Source organism: Anastrepha obliqua, chromosome 3 (assembly GCF_027943255.1).
Source record: "Anastrepha obliqua isolate idAnaObli1 chromosome 3, idAnaObli1_1.0, whole genome shotgun sequence".
Classification (NCBI taxonomy): Eukaryota; Metazoa; Arthropoda; class Insecta; order Diptera; family Tephritidae; genus Anastrepha; species Anastrepha obliqua.
Genome location: NC_072894.1, coordinates 71,060,409 through 71,084,554, shown reverse-complemented (window position 1 = coordinate 71,084,554; position 24,146 = coordinate 71,060,409). Strand labels below are relative to the sequence as shown.

The following is a 24,146-nucleotide window of genomic DNA, read 5'->3' as shown; positions in this document are numbered from 1 at the left end:
CGTTCTTAGAATTATCCGATTCAAGTCAAATATGCCCCGTTTTGTTCGCAAACTTGTTGCCATTTAGAAGGCAACTTCATTATCCTCCCTTTATAAAACCCCCCTCCTTATTTGCAAAAAACTCAGACAACGAGTTTTCGCAAGCCTCTTTTGAGGCCAACTTGGTATCACCAAGGGCGTTTTGCATGGACCGGAAGAGATGATGGTCACTTGGAGCCAGGTCCGGACTATATGGTGGGTGCGATAAGACATCCCATCCGAGCTCCCGTAGCTTCTGACGGGTCATCAAAGATGTTGGAGGACCAGCGTTGTTCTGGTGAAACACAACACCTTTCCTATTGACCAATTCTGGTCGCTTCTGGTCAATCGCTTGCTTCAAACGGTCAAGTTGCTCACAGTAGAGGACCGAGTCTGGCCATAGTTGAGCAGCTCATAGTGGATAATTCCCTTCCAATCGCACCAAACACATAGCAAAACCTTGCTGGCGGTCAATCCGGGCTTGGCGATGGTTTGGGCCGGCTCGCCGCTTCTCGACCACGATCTTTTTCGCTTGGCGTTGTCGTACGTGATCCACTCTTCATCGCCAGTCGCCATCCGCGTCAAAAATGGGTCAAGTTCGTTCTGTTTAGCAGAGATTTTTTTGCGTCAACACGTGTGGCACCCAAACATCCAGCTTTTTTTTTGGAATTCAATCTTCTGCAAAGGGTTCCAAACGGGTTTGTGGTCTACACCTAGTTCCTGATTAATCGAATTAAGCGAATGCTCACATGCCGGTCTCTTTGGATAATTTCAACGATTTTATTAGTCTCTACGACGATTGGCCTACCAGTACGGGGTGCATCTTCGACATCTACTACACCAGAACGAAATCGATCGAACCAACCCTGTGCTGTGCGAATCGTTACAGTATCAGGCCCATAAACTTCACAAATTTTTGCCGCCGACTTCGATGCATTTTTACCTCTAAGGTAGTAAAAACGTAAAATATGACGAATTTCTTGTTTGGTGGACCCCATCTTTGACGCGCTATAACTTAAGACCTAAACGTACGATCACAATACTGTCAAAGAGTACAAGTGTCTCAGTGTACAGATAGTCGTCTTCAAATCGCCGTTTAGTGTGACCAGATGCAATAAGTACAACGCAAGATATGTTTAAATGTCGCGCTCAATTGACAAAATACGACATTTCTTTTTCCCAACTCATATATTCGTATATACCATATATTTACCAAATTTATGCCAATCGGTATTATACAACATATGTATTTAAAAATTGTGTATGGATGTATGTATACATAAGACATGCGAGAAATATACAGAAATTGTTCAACATGTTTCTGATATGAAAATTTATTTATTTTTTTTTTTTTAAACATTAAATGTAATCTGAACAAATTTTGTTGTTGTTTTAAAGTAGTTTTAAGAAGGCAAAAAAAAAAAAAATTTTAACGAACTAACTGGCCATAAAATCGCAGAATGCTCCGTAAATTTTAAAAGCATAACAAACCTAACAGGCTGGCAGCTATGAAATGTGACAGGATTAGTCTGATGTTATTGAAAATAGGCGAAGAAGAGGAAAAAAACACAAAATACACAAAACAAAAATTTTCCGATGTGTGAAAAAATATTGTTTATTTAAGAAAACGTGATAAATACTCTGAGAATTTACGAAAGTATCGACATATTTAAAAAATTAATATATAAGCATAATACAACATACAGTCAAAAGCGTAAAAAGCATTATTTATATCATAAGGCGCACGGCGCAAGGTACACACAAACGCAATGGCCGCGAATGATTCCGGCGTAGAGACAAGTAATGATAGCAATGATGGAGTCAGCGGTCTCGGTATTGGATTATCAGTGGGAATTGGAACTGGCATAAGTAAAATCATTGATATTACACCTCCACCGGCCATAATGCCGCCTACCCCAACGTCCTCGCCTAACACACATGAGTGGCCCAATTTCAGTCCGAATGCATTCCAACTGAATCGTGGGGAACATTTTGCGCTACCACACTTGCCGCCACTGCCCCTCAATTCGGATTACTTACTTCATCCGAGCAACCTGCCGTCAGGAAGCCATCTTTCCCAATTTAAAATGCGTCTTCGTACGCGTAGCAAGCAGCGTTTACGTTCGAACTATAACAATATTTTAGCCGAGTCAAATGGTCGCAAGCTGCGCACCGCTGCTGCCACCTGCAACATTGAGTTATTAACGCGCATATTAGAGTCAGGTGCGGATCCGAATGCGGCTGATGAGTACAAACGTAGCCCACTACATTTGGCCTCATGCCGTGGCTACATACAAATCGTCCAACAGCTGCTGAAGTTCGGCGCTAATCCAAATGTTGTGGACTCTCTGGGCAATACACCACTGCATCTTGCTGTTATTTCGGCCAGCTCTAATAATTTTAACGTAGTTGTACGTGTACTTCTGCAGGGCGGTGCAAGTGTGCACATGTTTGATCGCAGTGGTAAAACTCCTCTGGAATTGGCCGAGGCAAAACTACGGCTATTACGCACACGCTATGACCGTCCCACTCCCGAGTGCGCCAAAATTTTAGAAGATATGTGTATGCTCACAACGCTCATTTTGCGCTACATGGTAAAACAGCAACGTGAACTTGAGGATTTGTCTGCGCTGGAGCAACGTCTGCAGAATTTGAGTACCAGCGACGATCAAGACCAAGTCGTTTCTCAGACAGCGGATGAATTGCTTGCCAGTGTCGAACGCTTGTCCATCAATAAGTAAATACGGTTCAACAAGTGATGATGGCTCGATATAACAAAAAATCAGTTTTCCTTTTTATATCCTCGCTTAAAGTGGCAAGGTAAAATCCCATTGTCTAAGTTTGTAATGCATTTATAATTCAGAAAATGCAGTAAACAAACGAGTACAATATATTATTTACCAAGTTGACTAAGCGAATCGATTTGAAAACACTCTGTAATTGTTAATTTCAAATGATTTTAGTTTTTCACTGAATTTACAATTATGCACTAATAGTATTGCATCATGCTAGGTATAGAATACTTCGACGCAGCTGAGGTCAGAGTATAAAATGTTGTGTCCGGGGTTCTAATAATCTCTACGTTTATTTGCGAAGCCTTTTAAATGCTTCTTTTGGCTGTATATTTAAATTTTTGCTTTAAAAAATATTTCGAATTTTTAAAGATGTTTCGGTTAAATACAAATTTTTTCACTTTGAATTAGTTGCTTAAGTTTCAAACGTTTGTTAAAATGGCAAACGTTACAGAAAAGAGATACGAAAGGATACGCAATATGAACATAACAACAAACTTATACAAATAAAGCAAAACACGTTACAATGGTATTTGAAAATTTTAAGTTTAAAATTAAGCTAAATTTACAAAGTATATATAAAAGTAAAACAGAAATATAAAAGAAAAATATAGGAAACAAAACAAATTCAAAGTAAAAGTTATAAAAAGATCAATCGGAGAGGCATCGTAAGAACGGAATTCACGAAATATATAAGATGCATTCAGTATATACATACAAATATGTATGTAAAATGTAAACTGTATACCTACATGTAGTAGAGAAACTACCACACCGAAATGATAAATAATTTTATTGATAAAATAACTAAACTGTATGTAATTTCAATTTAATGAGTGTGAAAATAAAGGCATTTGCCGTTAAAAGAAAAAAAAAAAAACAAATTTAATGCTGTCATTCCTTAAAAAGAGCTTAGTAATGATCTCCATAGCCCCTGACGCATATATGGCCTGATAAGCACTGATACGTTTCTGAGCCATATATGCGTCAGGGGGTATATGAAACTTCTAAAGCAAATTATTCGACTGGACGTAACGGAACTGTACAGTTTCTGCACTGGACGCGATGGTACGATAATAAAGTAAAGAAAAACGCCGGGACATACGAAAAAATATTTTTATTTTACGCAGAAATCACAAATTATTTTTAATTATTTCTTATTACGCCACTCCCAGGCTTATCCAAATCAGCAATCTCGGGGTCACGCCCGTATGTAAATATCATAATTCCAGACAAAACCCTCTTCTGTGCACAGTTTATAGATTTTCAAGCCGTATTTATGAACTTTTGATGGGTTGTATCGACGGAATGATATCCTGCCTCTCAACGGCATCATCGACTCGTCAATGACGATACATTCACCAGGTGTTAGTAAGCTCTTCCAGTTATTGATAACAAGGTCCAAAAGTGGTTTTATTTTGTATAGACGTTCGTTTTGATCCCTTGGAGCTTCATTATCAACAAAGTGCCAGCAACGTAATATTGGCGAGAACCGATTATATGTTTACGTTGTGAAATATTGGACTTGTCGGTCAATTTTGCATTTTTGTATTGGGACAGGGAACGTGTTAATAAGCAACATTCATAAATAATAGGGAGTTGGATCAATATACACTATGTAAGTAGCGTTCAGACATCACTATTCGTTATTGGTTACGGTTTATCTACCCTTTTTGTGTTTATGAAAAAAAGTATCCTTGTTAGTGTTGTTGTGTCCGTGCAGATGGGCCTGCCAATGCGGTGTAGTTACCGATCGCTCATCTAACGGTAGGCACGAGAAACGTGCTTTTTCGACAGGTTGGGTCAAAAGGGAGAGGGATGTTAGGTTGAAAGGCATATGAATAGGTGGTTAGTATCATGCGGGACATATATTAAATATGTCGGGGTCGGTTTTGGATAAGTTTAACCTACTACAGTATCCAGATCCTAATCGAGCCAAAGTTGCACGGGTCACACAAGACAGCTGAAGCTCTTCGTTGTTGTTGTTGTAGCAGTAACTTTGCCCTGTCAGTGTAGTGTAATCACCGGTCGTCTTCGTCTAGCTCATCTAACGGTAGGCCCAGGAAAGTAGCTGTTTCGACGGGTTGGGTCCAGAGTGTTAGATGAGTGGGTTTGATGGGGCATGTGAAAAGGTGGTTAGTGTCGTGCGGGGTGCCTTCACATGCCGGACATATGTTTAGTATGTTGGGGTCGATTCTGGATAAGTTGGAGCTCTCCGTCTGCGATAGGTGGTGGTTGGGCTCCGATAACGGCATTCGGGGGTGGGGAGCTTAAGAAGATGGTCAGGGTCTCCCGATGAATGTCGTTTATGGCCTGTCTGTTTTGTGTTGGATCTCGTCCGCGTAGTTGAGGAAATGCCTCCTGACGTGCCTGGGAAGTGGCTCAGGCTCAAGCAGGTGTCTGCATAGGTGAGGCCTGCGGTAACACCCCAGCAGAAACTGCTTGCTGAGCAGTTTGTTATGCTCCTTCACAGGCAACATGTGGGCCTCGACGTGTAGGTGTTGTATCGGGGACATCAAGAGACATCCTGTCGCGGTTCTTATTGCAGGGTTTTGGCAGGTCTGAAGCTTCGTCCACTGCGAATCACTGGTTCCAGACGACCAGACAGGCGCAGCATAGTTTAGAACCGGTCGGTCTATTGCCTTGAAATTCGACAGCAACATTTCCTTGTCTTTGCCCCAAGTGCCGCCGCATAGCGGTTGGATGCGCTGAGAAGGAGAGCAAGCTGTCAAAGGTAACTCCCAGTATTTTGGGGTTGTTAACCGTCGGAATTTGTGCGTCATCGACTTTTACCTTGAGTTGTAGCTTGACCTCCTTTGTCCAGGTGCAGTCGTCGGCGTATGAGATCAGGGAGACTGGGGGTTTACGTGTCTGCCTTGATAGCAGTATTTTGACAGGGTGATATCCTGCCGGGCATATATGTAGAATATTTTCAGCTCGGCATCACTTGGCCGGACAGCTATTCCTTGACGTTGTAAAGAGCACCTGCGGTCGATGCCTTCATCAATAAGACGATACGCACTGTATAATAGACTATAAGCACTAGGTCACCACCGCTGTCTCTCTCGCGATCTTGCCTGTGCACGTTATAGCCGTTCCTGGTTATCAGGGAATAGCTAGCGTTCAGCTTGGTTTCATGGACCGCAGCTATTGGGATTCCGTGTCGGCTTATAAAGTCGACGATCTCATTTATTTTGCTCGTTAGTGCGTTACAGCTGATTTGCAGAATCTTGAAGCTTCTCGGTGGGACTGTTGTAACTCGAGGTGTGAGGGACGCGTGTGGTTATCTACGTTTGGCCTGCTGTACATTCCGCTGTTGTTGTTGCGGCCTGATAGAGATTAGCGGCCGCGCCACAGGCGGGGTTGTGGGTGCAGAGCTCAGCAGCAGGCGGGAACGTAGTCCGTTGTCCACTCACGGGTGCTCTCCCTCTGGCCCAGGGTTGGATTCAATACCAGCCCTGAGGAAAAGTATTTGGAGCAAGATTGCTGCCTATAATTGCTCCTGAGACGATAGAGGGGGGATGATATACGGTTCACTAGACAGTGCTAGTTACTGGAGCGGCGGCCCTTGGTCGAGGAAAACCCGAGTAATTCCGGTAACATAGAACCGACTATCATGGGAATGAACCACCAGTCGAACGGATTGTATCTAACCGATTTTGCGTTAGAGTGGAGTCGTTTATGGCATACGCAGAAGAAGTATACTTCGTGTCCCGGGGCTCAGTGGCTTCAGTGCCAGTCCTGAAAATAAGTATTTGGAGCAGTCTTGCTACATACTTAGATCTGCTCCAGTGACGAAAGACGAAGGGTAAGGTACGTTTCGCTAGACAGGGCTAGTTTACTGGGGTGCCACCACTTGGTCGGAGAAAGCCCGAGTCATTCCGGTAACGTAGAACCTGCTGCAAAAGAAAGGCTTTTTGTTTGGTAGTTTCTATTATTTTCGCGTACTCTTCGTCTTCGCAAACATGTAATTCCCCTTTATTCATCCCCCTGCCGACACACGAATTCGGAAGACGGAACCTTGTATTCTATCATCCTTGGTTCTTCGAAAAATACTTTCTTTTTTTGTATATTCTTAAGCAGTGAATTCGGAAGACACCATCTTGTTTTCTATCTTTAGTTGTTGTTGTTGTTGTGTTAGCATAAACAATCCCCATGCATATACGAGGAATGCTGCTGAAGTGACAGTCCTTGGCGGGATAAAAATCCGGGTCATTCCGGTTGCGTAGAACTGACTGTCATGGGAACGTTCTATATTTGTTAACAACCATGTAAACAAAGAAATGTACATAAAAAGAGACGTCCCGTACTTTTTTTTCTAAACTTGTCTAAACCGCCAAGGTGAATTCACATAAGGTGAGCTCCACGGTGTATAGAATACTGAGGAATAATACCTTCCGAAAACTGGTAATGTATTTTTCGCAATTTTAACAACCGTTGACGTCAGCAGTTGAAGTAAAATAAGACAAATAAACAAAACAAAGAAGAGGAAGAGAAATTACTTGTTTGTACGAATTATAAAAATACCTCCAAATGCAGCTGCTGTACATCATGCCTGTTAGCTATTTTTACAGCGTCGCATAAAGTCAACACACTAATATCGATCTAAAACCTCATTTTTAACAAATTTTAAACGAGTACACACAGATAAGAATTTGTGCATTATGCTTTTGCCTTGTTGTCTATACATATGTGTTAAGAAAAATGAGTAAAAGTAATGAATATGTACATTCATGCTATAAAATAATTGTAAGAAACATTTTAGATTTATTTTAATTTTAATTTTATATATTAATAATTTAGAATTTTCATATATATATATATTTATATGAAACATGTTTATATATATTTATAGATAATTGGCGCTTACACCCTTTTTGGATGTTTGGCAGAGCTCCACCTGTTTGTGGGGTACGTCTTGATAATGTTCCACAAATGGAGGCAATTAAATTTTTAAGGTGACCGCAAGCGGCAGATATTTTTTATGAGGAGCTTTTTCATGGCATAAATACAGTCAGTGGTTTGCCCTCGCCCGTTGAAGGGCGACGGATATTAGAAAAAACTTTTTCTTTATTTTGGAGTTTCACGGAGATTCAAGCCTACGTACTCCAAACTCCGAATGGCAGTTACGCACCAACTTATTCGGCTACGGCGGCCGCAGTATTTTCATACAAACTAAAAAATCCAAAAATGCTTCATTTGTTTTATTCAAAACCGTTTATTTAAATTGCTTGCAAATTTTAACAGTTGGGCAGCTTCTTATCACTTATTTTGACAGCTGTCAAAATAGGAATGTCAAAACAAACACCAAAAAAACAGAATGTTCCCCATAGTTTGTTTATAGTTCTCTCTGACATTCTTTGACATCATAAAATAAATAAATAATGCCAATAAGCAATATTTATCATAATGTTATAATACAAAGTTCGCCAGGTAGCAATGGCATTCGTTTTCCGTACGCAAGACGTGATTTATGAATAATAAATAATTTATTAATAATAATTGAATCACGTAAATTGTACAATTGGATCTGTACAATGATTATGTACCCAGACTTGCCAAATAAACATAATTTTTTGATTCTGCCTCAGTCTTCAAAAATATTTTTAGAAATAAAAATAGGGAAGCTTCAAACGTACATACATGAAGCAAAACATACTAAAACCACGAATACAACAATAACTACCGGCATCAAAATACATAAGTATATATGTACATGAAGTTCATGCGAGTATACAATTGCATCGATGAAAGACAATATATAGATTGCTGAAATGTGTTTTCTATTAACTAAGCAATCGCCCAATTGACTTCGGACACGTATTGCATTGTTTTGCGATCATATTTATCGATAAAGATATGACCACAACATGAATAGCTTAAGGTACAAGCTAATTCATAATATCCTATTTCTGATAGTACAAAAAAGTTTTGCGGTTAAAGTTTACAAAATCGTCTTAAATACAATTGTATAAACAATATTCAGAGCTCATGTGTATAAAGTTACATCTTATTTAAGGCTCGAACTACAAAATTAATTCAACCAACAATATTGATAACAAGGCGTATTGTGAATGCTTATGTAAAACTTTTATTTGATTTCTTTCAGAAAATCTACAGGAAACAGTTTAGCCCAGAAATATTGAATGACAGCTTTCATTTAAAATTTTAATTCTTCAAAATTCTTAAAAAATGCCATATTCCCCTTTCCAAGCAACTGAAGCAGGCAATTGGACGGTGAGTAAATTAAATTCAAATCACTACCATATTTCTTGAACAATGAGTAAATATTCTATTAATTAAATTAATTACAGGACTTACCGCTGCATTGTGTACTCTATGAATGGTTTACGAAGAACATGAATTTGCCTAACGATTACGGTACCCTCATTGCCTACATAGGATTATTTCTCATTACGTGGTATACAATAATATGGGCAGTACGCTTAGTAATGGCTGTTATTTGGCCATTATTTATTATAGCTTCTGCTATTGTAAGTAATACACACATGCCTGTATTTGGAAATGAAAGCTAAATGTAATATTTCATTCTGCTCTTGAAGGTTGTATTCCGAATACTCCAATTTTATGATCCCGAAGAAATAACAACCATTATGATGAAATCATTTAGTATCATTGCAGACACATTGGTAAGTATTTTAGCTTTATAATTTCGTGCATATATACATATATGTATGTACCAATGTTTTCGTTATTTTATATTCTAGGTAATGATATTGGCCAAACTTCTTGAATTTGCATTTAACATTTTCGATAAATGAAATTCCACTCAAAAGCTTTTCGACAAAGAATGAAGCGGAAATCTCAAAGTTTAGCAAGATCAAAGTTGCTGTGAGGGAAATATATTAAAAATAATGAAAGGAAAATTCAAAAAATCTACAAACAAAGACGCTTAAAAATTGTAAAATTAACGGAAAAAGTTAAAAATAGCAAACGCGCATAAATTTTAGGTTTCAAAAAGGTTAAAATGTCGGTTGCTGTGCGCTTAGTTGAGGTGTTGACCTTAATAACATTGCTGGGAATGTTAACGGGATTGTCCATTGTGATCGTGATTCTGCAGCGCGTAATCTTAGTTACATTATATCTGCTCGGTGTATGTATTTGTGCAATTTCGAACTTAGTGCCTATTCATTGCAAATACCAGTAAAAAATGGTCGATAATTCACTTTTGCATTTTCAGCCAATAACAGCAACAGTAGGCGGCATACTATATGCTTCGGAAAAAATACTTGTCGGAGCTTTGATGAGTATATTGAATTTAACTAGTGCACTTGGTAGTTCCACATAAAAATATAAGACGTTTAAAATTCTTAGTTGCTCAAGAGGGACAACTATTGTTAATTACTAAAATATATTGTAAATATTCATTAAAACTAAAAAAGTTGTAAAATTTATGTAGTATCGTAGGTAACTATTATTTTGGATATCTCTTTTTTGCATATTCTTAATTGTATACAAAATTTTATAGTTTTTAAATACACAGTGAAACTTAAATATATATTATATTTTGAAAGCAGTTTTTAATTTACTATATGTATTTTGAAATAACGGAATATCATAAATAACGCTGAAAGAGCGGGACTTGGCCGCGGACCAAGGGTAGCATGAGTGTTGCCTGATCTTCTGAGTGGAAAGGTATTGAGCCATGACGTCTCCTTGAAATAATCCCTATTACTGGAAAGAGTTGCTTCGGTGGAGCTACAGCATGGTAGTAATGCGGGATAATCTCTCACTAACTTATATCTTAACAGAGTGGAAAAGATGGTTTTCATACCAAAATTAGGAAAAAAATGGCTACTCACAAAGTCTTTCAGACCGATTAGTATGTTGTTGTTGTTGTAGCAGTATAAACATTCCCCATAGATGTACGGCCGAAAATAAATCCGGGTCGTTCCGATAACGTAGAATTGACTGTCGGGGGAACGCTTAGTCTTACCTCCTTTGCATTGAGAGCATCGCAAAAGACAATGACATCAATCTGCGAACATCACGTCTCCATCAAAATCAACATAAACAAACATGCATACAGGGATGGAACGCCTACGGACACTGCGCTCTATTATCTGCGTACGGAGATCCAGATTGCTTTTTAGTTTGAGAACAATAATTACGATTTGGGTATTGTAATAAGCACATTACCTGAGTTTATTGATAGATGACCTCTTGGCAGAGCATGGTAAGAATATTACAACAACAGCAAAGCAGTGGTTTAGAGCACATTGGATTAAAGTCATAAAAAATAGATGCAAACCTTAAATCAACAAATAACATAGGTTTAATGATTTTTTTCTAAGTAAAATCGGCTGCTCACTCTGAAAATCCACATACTTTTTTCTGTTTTCGAAATTTGCCAAATAACAGTTTTCGATTAAAGCAAAAGAGCTATATCACAAAAATGTCTAATATCTGGAGAATCCGTTAACCGAATAAAACGATCCAACATGTGAGGGCATCCCACACGACACTCATCATCCACTCATCCAATACCCCTTTCCCTCTGGACCCAACCTGTTGAAACAGCAAATGTCCTGGGCCTACCGTTAGATAAACTACTGCTACAACAACAACAGCGATATATAAATCTAAGCGTAATAAAGCTTATAAAATCTGGGGCAGTAGTCAATGAATTACATTTATTTATATACCCGAAAATGAGCTGCTGCACGATATATGGTATTAGGATGGCCCACAAAAAAAGGATACTACCCCTTAAATATGTTTTATGGTAAAAAAAATTAGATATAATTTCATATTTACTCATGCTGCCAATACTTTGAAAATTGTCTTTGAATTCCCATACACCTTTTCGTAAATTTAGTACGAAATTTTCACAGATCGATATGACTTCATTTCCCCTTTTAATTTTCTTTCATAAAGGTCCAAAAAATAATACCCTATGATGTTTAAAAAAAAATTAACTATTTTTATAGCGGCTTTGAAAACCGCCAAAATTAAAAATTAAACAACCAAAATACTGCACTTTGTAAATTTTTTCATTTGTAGGCCATCTCTTCATATATATTTATTCTTCAGTTCTGGCTCTTTCTCGTCGATCGCCTGCCTCAACGGACCAATTGTTGACAATAGAGGTCTGAATTGTATTTTGAATCAATGGAAACTACTCATAGTGTATTGCGTGGTTTTTAAAGCTTCAGAAAAAATCGCCCAGAAGATTATTTCCCATGGATTTGTGTGACACCCCTGCATTGAGCTTCGTCTTGAGACTAGCCTTATGAAAATGATTCCAACTAGTTTTCGGACTAATCTTCAGTTCCTGAGCGAGTGACTAAGTGATTGGCAATCAATAAGTCCACAAAAGCGTGACTCATTAACATTCATATCACCAGATCAGAATCGGTGGAATTACAGTTTTGCTGTTGCATTTTGTACTGTGGAGTCCATAAATAGAATGAATTTCATCTTGGTACTGAATTTCATCAGTCGTACTGAATAATGTGTCGAATTTTCTCTTTTTTTACCTTTATTTTGGAACGCTGTGACACACAACTTGTTTCATCACACAAAAAACTGTCAAATAAGCCTTTTGGAAGCTTAATATCCCCTTTAAATCTCTGCACTACTGCCCAACTTCTAAATTGCAGTTGAAAAAAAATTGTCAATTTTATTTGTCCGAATTTCTTTAGATTTCCACCAATGTTAGCCTGTGCATGAATAATTTGAAAAACTTAAAAAAAGTACTAACAAAAAAGTAAAAATAATCAAAACAAACATCGCTCAAATTATTCGAAAAAACTTGATGTACTCGAGTAGACGCTTGGAATTCTTGGGTAATTGGCATCGAACAGCTGTTCGGGTACTCGTTGCTCATGCGTCGGAGCTGTTTGGAAATGTGCGACCAAAATCGAGAGTTTTGGTGTATAGTATAGTATGAGCAATAAATACAACATGTTCACGATTCCTATAATGATTCCTTGGTATCACTCTATGTACCATTTTTTGATATATTAAATGTTTTTAAAATTTGAAAAATACTGTTATATGGATCATAGACGTGGTTCTTAATATTTTTACATACATTACAGTTTACATTTTAACATTAATTTACAATTTTGCGCGAATGTTGGTAATGAAGAAAACCGTAACTTAACTCAAAAGTAAAATTATTGAGAATATGGACTTGGTCGATCTTTGGTTTCAGCAGGATGGCGTCACGTCGTGTCACACCGCCCCTGGCACAATAAATCTTTTGCGCGTCTCGGGCTGTTAGGTTTTTTTAGTGAGGTGCTGTGGAGGGCCGATACTTTACGAACAATCCATTAACGACTCAGGCCCGTAAGGCGAATAGCAAGCAAGCCATTCGTGCGATAGAACCAGAAACCGTCAGCAAGGTCTTGGAACACTGAGTTAACAAGATGAGCTACTGCGAAGGTAGCCACATGAATGAAATCCTACCCAATAAATAATGAAAATTTTCACTCTTTCGAATAGACTAATAATATTACGAAAAAAGTTGATTTTTGTTATTTTTTTAATTTTTAAAAAGAAACCACTATATGGACCACCTTTTGCTTATATGCATACATGTATGCACATATTGTATGTGCGTAAGCGTGTGCTCAAAATATACTTCATACGCATGCCCACGTTATTGTTTATGTTTATAACTGCCATTTAGTAGTTGAGTTCAATGAAAGGCATGATAAAACGCCGACCAGACATCAACATTATCACATCTAGTAAACAAACACTTGTTACGCCTCCCACTATGCCGGCCACGTGACAGAAAAACATAAACAATCGCTTAGCGCAAACGCTGCTTTGTAGTTCGAGCGTGCGCTGAACTGCGTTAGAAGAGTTACCCTCGATGAATTGCCGTAACTGCTATTTTTCCTTTTGTAACACACAGCTTTTAAGTGATGGACTCATCGGTGTTGACGTTATAAGCGAACTTTGTGAAAAACGGTGTAGACACATGAAGTTTTTCAACAGAAATTTTATCAGAAAGTTAAATATTTAATTGCTAAATAGTAAATTTATTTTGTGTTAAAAAGGAAAAAGTTACCACATAGAAATATTTCAATTGTAATTGGGCGAGTAATATGTACATATCGTACATATGTGGAAAAATGAGTGAAGGAATGTCAGAATAAAGTGTTTTTTATTGCATAAATATAAATAGTCTAAATTGCTATATATAAAAAAGTAAATATATTTGTTAAAAGTTAATCAAAAGATGGCGAACTGTTTGATATCGCGGACGTATTATTTGCTAATATGTTTCTTTCTACTATATCCAAACGGTGCCAATTTCGTCCCAGGCGAAAAAATCAATTACAATCTGTGAGTTTATTTCTTTGAATACTTGAGAAGCTCGCAATGTCATAATAAAAATATTTAATCTACCCGCATTCAGTGCACATTCTTGGGCCGATAAATTGGGCATGGAACTCTTCCATTTGGGTGACTTCATTACCAGAAGAAAGGAAGTTCAAGAGGTGAGCATAATCGTAAAGGCATGAAAAAATATTGATTTTTCCTAAAAAATTTCTATGAGGAATATGGGTTAATTACATTTTGCTAAAGCCATTAGGAATTTACGAGCCATTAGCATTACGAGGGCCATCTGACGTAATTGGCCTTTAATGCTAAGTCGTTTATGATGGCTTGCCCTGAGCAAAAGCAAACATGTTTCTTGAGCTTTTGAGGGGTTTAAGATATTTCTTTCAATAATACAAAACACATATCGAGGGCTTATATTCAATAACATCTATTTGCAAAACCGAAATTATTCAGAAGAACCAAAAAAATAAAACTTTTACTGCTATTTTTAAAAGTGCTAATAACACAAAACAACAAAGTTTCAAAAATGTAAAATTACAATATTTAATTAAAATTTTCCGCTGAATCAATTTATCAATCAATATATTCTTGGGCATTTGCTTTCAAATGAAATCCTGCACAGGACACTCGGTCTCCATGGCTCGTGGAAAGTTTTGCGGAATATTTAAAAAAATATAAACGAAAAACATTTTGCAAGATTAAGATTTTTACAAAATTGCATGGCCGTGCAAAATTATATTTTCTACAAGCATAACAAAACTTATGGGGACTAGGAGTGTTTTTGCAGTTATATTCACGCAAATTATTGTTTTCCATACATCACCAGGTAGGTAGGTAGGTGAATTGGTTGAAGTACCACTCTGGCACTTGCCAAGTAAAAATAAGGCGCCGTTTTGAGACCTACAACAGGCAGATATCTTCAGGTAGCCAGAGAATATTGATGGGATTTAGGAGCACCAAGTGTCCGTAATATTCTGCCAAGCCCGGACGTACAATCTCCCCACAGCTTCTGCAAGGGGGGTTAAGTGGTACAGGTAAATACAGCTGCTACGAGTTTGGAAATTGAATGGCATGTAGTCCCCAGGAGTTTCTGAATCCTGCGTCTATTGTACTGGGGTCACAGGTTTTTCGAAACAGCACATGAAGAAATGGAGCTCCATCTTTTCTCACCAACTAAGTTAATAATATCAACTATCTCGTCTTTTCGACAGTAGGTGTTACATTATTTAAAAGACAGATACAAAAACAAAAAAATGTTCAAGTGTAAGTAAATTAAAAGTGGAATATATAACTATACTACTGTGGGCAAAAAGTAAGGTGAATTTGGTTGTAAAATGAAAAATCTTTATTTATTATTGTAAATCAATTCCATCCCCTTCAAAATAATCCCCTCTCGATGAAATACACTTATGCCAACGATTTTTCCAATCCCCGAAACATGCCAAATAGTCCATTTCCGGTATAACCATCAGCACCTTCTTCGATTCAGCTTTTATCTCCTCAATCGACTCGAAACGCGTTCCCCGGAGTGTCTCTTGAGTTTTGGGAATAGCCAAAAGTCACAAGGAGCCAAATGTGGCGAATACGGTGGTTGCGGAACGATATGCGTGGAATTTTTGGCGAAATGGTCACGAAGAACGAGTGCAGTGGGAGACGGTGCATTATCGTGTTGCAAAAACCAAGAGTTGTTGGCCCATAATTCTGGTCTTTTTAGACGAATTGCTTCACGTAAACGACGCATAACGCTCAAATAATATTCCCTATTAACAGTTTGGCCAGGTGGAAGGAATTCATAGTGCACGACACCACGAAAATCGAAAAAAACTGTCATCATGACCTTTATTTTTGAACGACTTTGACGTGCTCTTTTCGGTCTGGCCTCGCCTTTAGTACGATATTCGCTTGATTGGTCGGTTGTTTCAGGGTCGTAAGCATAAATCCAAGTCTCATCTCCCGTAATGATGCATTTGAGCTTGTAGTGATAGTCTGAAAGCATTGTTTCACACACATCAACAGTTTTCGGTACCAAACGCGATTTGACTTTTCGTAGGCCCAAATGGTCTTTCAAAATGGTTTTCACAGATCCTTCTGATGTTCCGATCATATCAGTAAGGTCTTTAACAGTCAACCGACGATTTTTGAGCACTAACTCCTTCACTTTATTGAAGTGTTGGTCATCTGTTGATGTCGATGGTCGTCCGGAGCGCTCCAAGTCATCAACACGTTCTCGACCCTCTTTGAAGTCTTTGTACCACTTATAAACATTTTTCTGCGATATGGTCGAATAACCAAATGCCTTCTGCAACATGCGAAACGTTTCCTCAGCCGAAATTTCATTCCGCAAACAAAATTTGATGGCACTTCTCTGCTCAATCAAATCAGACATTGTAAAAATCGAAAAATGCACTCTTGGTCGTTTGGTAAACACAAGCTTAAATATATACTCGTAACTGATAATGACATTCACATGAAAGTTGGCCCGCGAAGTTTGACAAATAAATTCACCTTACTTTTTGCCCACAGTAGTATATATAGAAATAGAATATAACGTCAAAATAAGCTTACTCACTAGTCATTTTTTGTCCGATTATGATTCGGAATCGTTAATTATAAAACAGGCTAACGACCTATGGTGCAAGGGTCGTATTTCGTAAAAAAAATTCAAAAATAAAATAACTCTAAATTTGTATCACTATGGCGGTCCGGGCATGAAACATCAAACTTTTTTTGTAATAGCGGTCGCCCTTCGACAGCCAATGGCGAACCTCCGAGACTATTTCTGCCATGAAAAAGCTCCTCTTACAAAGCAATTTGCCATTCGGAGTCGCCTTAAAACTGTAGGTCCCTCCATTTGTAGAAAAACATCAAGACGCACATTCCAAATCGGAGAAGGAGCTCGGCCAAACACTCAGTAAAGGGTGTAAGAATTGTTATTGTTATTATTATTTCGACCACGGGCGTTACTAGTGTACCATACATAAGTTTATAATTAACCAAGGCAAATTGGTCATCAAAAAATTATCCAGGAAAATTGTGTTGACGGAGGATTTTCATAGGTGATAGGAAATTTTCAAAGAGAGTTGAAATGAAAATAGAGAAACATGCCAGGAGGTACTCGACACCAGAATGATATTCAGCGCTTCCTTTGTGCTGGATGTGACAAAATTAGACGCTTTGTCACGGTTGCTTATAGTTACATTAGCTAGGTTAATATAAAGTCAAGAAGTTACTCACCTCGAGTGTTAGTGTTGTTAGAGCCCTATAATGAGAGTTCTAGTCAGCGCCGATCGCAAGACTTTAATCAACAAATTCTGCTTCATACGACTTAGCATTCTTGGAGAAAATCGAGAGGAAAACCGCAGAGGAGGGTTTATAAAAGAAGAAGACCAGCAGATGTTGTGTTTAAGTGATGTGGGAAATCTGCTCATGGACCGGGAGGTCAATCCTCATTGCCTTAGGATTTGGCGCTCAGTTGTAGTCACGACGAGAGTGTCAAAGTCTGTCTCCTCGGGTTCCGATACTAGAAGCTAGCCTAGCGGCTGTAAGCCTAATCAACGTAGGTATATATAAAAACAGGGTCACCTTTTGTAGGAAGCCATTCCTTATCACACACTGCGGTCTTGAAGTGAGAGATGCAAGGTACCTGGTGTGCACAGGTACTGTGTTACGCTTCATTCACACCGGGCTAATCGCTCAACTCCCTGCTCCATATTATCAGAAAGAAATCATTGGGGCCACCTCTTTACTGTTGCTTTTGATACCTAATTGGGTCCATAAACAGCACGTTTTCAAGTAACTTTTTGTCCCCTTTGAACAGCCCTATAGTTTGGCCTGTTGCAATGTTTACATCGTGAGATATGCCTCAATTTAAACATTTGTCGAAAAATGGTCAGGACGTTTTAGTTTGCCTAATATTTTCTATGTATAAATATTAGATACTCTCTTAGTGGGTGGTCGGAAGCTACATATGCAGCCAAGTGGGGAAGAACTGAGCTTTGATGGGGTTTTTCAATTTTCTAACACAGAAAAGAAATATTGAATATAAAATATTTTGTAGACAAAAGGTTAAGTATATTGTTAAAATTATTCGCAAAAATATGAATATTAATATTACTTTTCGACACTATTTTTAATATTTATAATAAAATTTTCTTTTAATATTTATTGTTCAAATTTACGAAAAGAGTTTCAAAGAAGCACAAGTGGTTTCGCGAGCTGGGGCCAAAATTGTTGAAAACATGGCGCACGATGTAAAAATGATGATGGATTTGAAAATAAGCGCAGTTCGAGTAAGAAATAAAATAGTCAATTAATTAAAAAAAATATTTGTATATGCATGTACACATATGTGAGTATATTTTGAAACAACGTTAACATAATATTGTTAATATTTTAAGCGCATAATGGATACGGCAGAAAATACTGCACTGTCGCATCAGAACGAGAAGGAAGATCAGTTTTTCTCCTATTATAACGCCAAAGATATGAGAGAACCCGACGATCCTATACCAACACCCGCACCGCGCGAGCTGGACGATATGGGCGAACCACACATTTTTGTACCGCCCAAAGAGATTGTTCTAACACCGAAAGCTGAATTTTTCAATACGCCAGTCAATCTGAGCGTCAGTTCAGTGCATGTGCCCCTAAATGTTTTCGATCGAGGTTTGGTTTTCTCTAGCAATATTTTGAGTTTGAGTTTAAGAGTTGTATCTTCATTCATTTTTTATTATTTGAGCACACACATTACATATACAAAAACATAATAAGCATAAGAAGTATTCTCATTCACCCATCGCACCATTGAAGCTTTTTGAAATACAACGCTTGCTCTAATGTACGTGGTGTATTTGGGAAAGCACACTTGGAAATGCAAAGAATTTCGTCAGGAAATCTTGCGCAGACACATTTCGTGCCCACGCAGTACCTTAACGCCTGTTATACTAATATTTACATGTATGCTTGAAATGCTTTTATATGCACTAAAGTGACTGCGTAAATGATTCTGGCCAAAGTTGAGTCAAGTCCAAGCCTGCTCGTACGAACGTTGTTATTGAATTACTATTTTGATTGAGTAATGCGCTACTACTTGGAATACGAATAGTTGATTTATAAAAAGCAAATTGTTGTAATGCGAGTAAAAAACCAATCGCTTGAAATATTCATAAACTTGTGAGAATTGAAAACATATTTCCTCACTGCATTAATTCTTTAACTTTGCTTCACGTTGTAGTGAATCATTTAGTGGTTGCTTTGTAAACATTTGAAAATAAAATTAACATTTGTTTGCTTTTTTGCCAAGCATAAAAGTTCCAATTATCGATGGAATAAATTCCCATGCCCATGTGAATCTAATTTGCTAGAACATTCTGGATGGTGGCGGGTACCATTTCATAGTATTAGGCCGAAAGTCACAACTTTTAGCTGAAAACTCAGTTATTTTATTGCTCCATAGCTCTATTAGCTATTTGTTGACTACAATGCTGTTTCCATCCTTGTATTCGAATGACACTTTGAATCACTTCACAAGTCTACTAAACTGATGTTTACGGAGGACATTGGCCTCTCTACGATCGTGCAAACCACGAACTTGATTGTTCAAATAGCTGGTTGCTCCTAAGGCACTCTTATTTCATTAATTTTGCTTGACAAAGGAGCTCAAATGGCGGCGGTCGTAGTGGAATGGGTTGGTGCGTGACTACCTTTCGGAAGTGCCCAGGCGCCCAAAAGTGTGTTTCTAATAGCGGTCGCCCCTCAACAGGCAATGGCAAACCTCCGAATGCATTCATGCCATGAAGAGACTCCTCATAACTGGAGGGACCTACCATTTGTGGGAAAACAGTACATACACAAATATGAGTGGGAGCTCGGCCAAAACCCAATAAAGGGTGTAAGCGCCAATTATATGTTATAGATATAAGGAGCTCAAATAGATTGTGAGAGTAGCAAACTTGAAACAAAACTTTTAATAAACGATCGAGTAAAGTCAAAATTCATTTCGATAAAACATTTCAGCATTTTCGAGCCACAATTTAGCTCTTTTGATATTTTTGGCCAATCCCGTTGCTACGTGGAACATAAAACATACGAGTTACTTTCGGATATAGGTCCATCAATTTTACCACAGGACCACACTACTTTAAGATCCTGCCCGGTTTACCAACTGGCAATAATACCAATATCAAAAGTGAATATTAATATTCAATGGAGGATCACTTTTATCAGTTAGACTGTGTAAACAATTACGCTGTTAAATCTCCCGGTCTCTAATTATAGTCCGTTCTATATGTATGTAGCGAGGCTCATACGCTTAAATGATGGCACTATCTGATGAGGCGACATTTGGGATGATATTGCGATAACGTCCACGATTGGCGCCCAAAAAGCCCTACGAAGTCATGTCTGTTAGAGAAAAGAGATAAGCCACTCCGTGTTGGAAAAGCTAGATTAATAAAGCATAAGCTTTATGAGATATTTCTAGTTATAGTCACATAAAAAAAGAGGCTCAATAAGAAGACGAGCAAACGATAAGCTCTTTACTTTAAATAGAAACCGCTGAATGATTCACAGACGAGTTTATCACATAACATCTACTTCATCTACTCATTTAAGTGATATTTTTAATTTTTGTATAAGTAACTACTTTAAAGTGGAAAATCAAATCTAATGTGAACCTACATTTTTCTTCCAAAAACACCAAATAACAACACACAAATCGATATAATTTTCATCGACAACAAAAATTCAACAATACTACATCACCAAATGAATATGGAAAATTTATAAATTTACAAAAAATAAACAAAAACACACTCATTCAATTTGGCTGCAACAGCCAAGGATGTCATCAAAGGCATTCAGTGGTCGGAGAATTTAGATCAAATATTTCGTGATAATTACAAAAACGATCCAACATTGTCATGGCAATTTTATGGCAGCTCGACCGGTTTCATGCGCCAATTTCCGGCAGCCAAGTGGAAAGCTAAACCAGTCGATTTGTATGATTGCCGACTGCGTTCATGGTATATGGAGGCAGCGACAAGTCCCAAGGACATCATCATACTATTGGACAGTTCTGGCTCTATGAAGGGACAGAGGCTAGATATCGCAAAGAAGGTTGTAAATACAATACTCGATACATTGGGTACCAATGACTTTGTGAACATCTTCACCTTTGGCAAAACAGTAGAGCCGGCCGTCAAATGTTTTGAGGACACGCTAGTTCAAGTATAGTTTTTATAACAATTTAACTTAAGTAATATACTTTTTCCCCAATTGTTTTCTTTCCTATAATTTATTACACCGTGCAACAGTGAATTTTATACATAAGAAATCAATATAGTCACAAAACTAAGGGCCAAATGTACTAAATCTGCGTTCATAGTTTTTTCTCTGGCTTTAGCATTTTTTTGAAAAGAGCCTTTGAAGTTTCAAGGATGTGATTAATGCAAACTAATAAAGTTTTTGGTGTTCGAGGACGAATATTTATTTAAAACGTTCTGATAAAACGTTATCCTTGGATATTTGAAAAACATGCATGTAAAGAACTAATATGTACACTACCACATCCTCAAATTTCGCAATACTAACTTTATTAAATAAGGATAAAAGCAATATGGCCGATACTGAAATAGTTGTTATGGAATCATGTTTACGCTCTAAAAGAACAAATTGACCATACGATGCCATATAGGTATGGCCCTTATGTCATTGGTTATTTTTTTATGAGAAGGAAGACTAACCCCATGGGGGACTTCTTGAACCCAAAATAAATCTTTTACGGTCAAAGTACCGATCCCACTGGCACTACCGTCAAGTATTTCGTTGTCTGAATCGTATCAACGGGAAAAAACCAAAAATGCAGTGCCCAAATCGAAATAAGTTTTGGGTAGTTTGTGGCTTATTTGTAAGTAGTGTTACGAGAAATATTTTGTAATCAACTTTCCGCCTAAGCTATGGAGCGTGCTCGAAGCTGTTTGTGTCTGCTACTACAGCGGTTTACTCAAATCGAAAATCACAACCCGAAACCTATACCCTACACCCAGTGATTTGGATGCGTCGCACTGAGCACTACGTATAGTGGTGCTATTTTTTCGACGCGACATAGTAGTGCGCGCAATAAAAAACATAATCAATTATACGAATGATACGTTGTGAATTAAGCCCAGCAATCATTAGATACTCGCGAAACCGCTTCGTTGTGCAACGAGAGACATGTTGATAACTCTTCGGAATATCAACCAACACAAAGGGCGTAGACTGTGCAGAGCCTAATTTTATAATACAATCAGATTCAAATGACTTAACGCGCGATATCCATATCATATGTCCCAAAGAAATGCTGAAATCTCAATTGTGGCGACTAGTGTCACCAGATCTTCAGTACCTGGAGACATAAGTATGCGTACGCGCTCTATGAATTTTTTGCCGTCGATAACGAAACTGCCATAATATAAGCGGCTAATAGGAGAAAACGTTTGCCATCGTAGACCACAAATGTATTCCCGTTCAATGGGAATTCATCGGTTATTAGTCTCAAACGAGTGCTTTTAAATAATGGGAAAGGATTTCAATGAGATCCCATTCTTTATAGTACGGTTTCAACCGAAAATTACAATAAGAAGAAAGTTATATAAATAATAAAATACGATATCTACTCATTGTTAGACAGTGTACTGCGATTTAAATTATACTAAATACTAACGGCTTAAAAAGGACTTCGACGCCAGTGAATCACACTACACCAACCACAAATGGTAGGCTCGGGTAATTTATGCACTTAGCAGCAGTGGCACCGATCACAGTTCCTTCCACGAAACTAATACTTTCGCTTAGAACTAATACGAAACTTTATTCGCGCTATTGGCGCGTCATGATGTTGAAGCCACTAATTATAATTAAAATAACTATTTTAAAAATAATTTTTCTAAAACTAAACGGCGCTAAAATCACCGCCGCGAGGTGGTGCGATAGTGAAACTTAGGTTTTTATTAATTTTCATGTATTTTTCAGGGGACCACAATTATTAGATGCTATATTATTAGAGCATAAGGAGTTTGCTGAAAATTACAAGGCACTTGCCCGCAAGATGATTGACGCCTATTACGAAAAGAGAATATACCCCTTAAAATACAATATGATACATTTCCGCCATGTCAACGCGGTGATGAAAACCAGCTTTCTGGGACACATAATTTCCGAATATTGCTGGTCGCTGTGCCGCGAACGCATACATTTTTCGTAAAAAATCTGCTATAAAATTAACAACTAATAAAATGCATTTTAAATGGCATCCTTATACCCTTCAAATACTCTTATAGTAAATTTGTTATTTTGATATTCAAAGTCACAAGGTGTTAAATCACAATATCTCGGTGGCCAATTGTGATCACCTCTTCGAGAGATAACACGGTCCGGAAACTTTTCCCCTAAAAGATCAATGTTTTCGTGGCTTGTGTGGCACGTAACGCCGTCTTGTTGAAAATAAACGTTGTCCAGATCAATAAAATCCAATTCCGGCCATAAAAAATCGTTAATCATCTCTCGATAGCGATAGATAACACGTGTTATTGGAAAACCCTTTATCTTATATGTTTGTTGTACAGAGAAATATTACAATTTGTAATCCCAAATTGCAGCGAAACCTCTCGTGGGCGGTCACTCATCGTCAGCCAGCTTTTGTTCGTCCAATAGAGATATCCACTCGAAGGGGGGTAACTTCTTCCAATACATAGGATTAGATATAGAAAAAAATGTCCGTTCAAGCGAGGTGTCCGTTAGAAGAGGTTACATTGCAATAAAGTAAGAAAGACGAAATTCAAGTGTGTGGTAGTATACCAATATTGTTTTCAAACATGAGTATTGGAAATTTTTCGAGGGTATTCAAGCATAATGTTTAAAAGGACGTTTTTAATACCTATTGGTGCTTGTGTTTTTTAATTTGATACCAATATTATTATTCTACATTTCACTGAATTATTTTAATAATTTTTATTAGTCATATCCTTTAATTTT

General features: G+C 37.7%; 4 protein-coding genes across 13 annotated transcripts in view; all 4 read left to right on the top strand.

Moving 5' to 3' along the window:
• The first annotated feature begins 1,494 nt into the window (after positions 1-1,494).
• LOC129242298 (ankyrin repeat domain-containing protein 54) lies at positions 1,495-3,680 on the top strand. The gene has a single exon (XM_054878865.1). It carries the CDS (start codon positions 1,788-1,790, stop codon positions 2,757-2,759), a length of 972 nt encoding a protein of 323 aa, XP_054734840.1. The 5' UTR covers positions 1,495-1,787; the 3' UTR covers positions 2,760-3,680.
• Positions 3,681-8,220: 4,540 nt separating this feature from the next.
• LOC129242561 (uncharacterized) lies at positions 8,221-9,654 on the top strand. Of its 4 annotated transcripts, none has more exons than XM_054879268.1 (5): positions 8,221-8,243; positions 8,920-9,047; positions 9,125-9,304; positions 9,374-9,460; positions 9,539-9,654. In XM_054879268.1, the coding sequence occupies exons 2-5, from the start codon at positions 9,003-9,005 to the stop codon at positions 9,590-9,592; spliced, it is 366 nt and encodes a 121-aa protein (XP_054735243.1). In that variant the 5' UTR covers positions 8,221-8,243; positions 8,920-9,002; the 3' UTR covers positions 9,593-9,654. The 4 variants fall into 4 exon arrangements, with proteins under 4 accessions (XP_054735243.1, XP_054735242.1, XP_054735241.1 ...); XM_054879267.1 differs by lacking the exon at positions 8,221-8,243 and adding an exon at positions 8,300-8,514; XM_054879266.1 differs by lacking the exon at positions 8,221-8,243 and adding an exon at positions 8,300-8,694.
• A 144-nt stretch (positions 9,655-9,798) lies between these two features.
• LOC129242562 (uncharacterized) lies at positions 9,799-10,355 on the top strand. The gene is made up of 2 exons (XM_054879270.1): positions 9,799-9,924; positions 10,012-10,355. Exons 1-2 carry the CDS (start codon positions 9,799-9,801, stop codon positions 10,117-10,119), a joined length of 234 nt encoding a protein of 77 aa, XP_054735245.1. The 3' UTR covers positions 10,120-10,355.
• A 3,399-nt stretch (positions 10,356-13,754) lies between these two features.
• The window catches only part of LOC129242778 (voltage-dependent calcium channel subunit alpha-2/delta-3), a 56,120-nt gene continuing 45,728 nt past the window's right edge, over positions 13,755-24,146 (top strand). For all 7 annotated transcript variants that reach the window (XM_054879617.1, XM_054879618.1, XM_054879615.1 and 4 more), the window contains exons 1-5: positions 13,755-14,132; positions 14,206-14,287; positions 18,317-18,421; positions 18,530-18,797; positions 20,968-21,359. In XM_054879617.1, the coding sequence (XP_054735592.1) occupies positions 14,026-14,132; positions 14,206-14,287; positions 18,317-18,421; positions 18,530-18,797; positions 20,968-21,359 (954 nt within the window). In that variant the 5' untranslated portion in view covers positions 13,755-14,025. The remainder of the gene's footprint in view (positions 14,133-14,205; positions 14,288-18,316; positions 18,422-18,529; positions 18,798-20,967; positions 21,360-24,146) is intronic.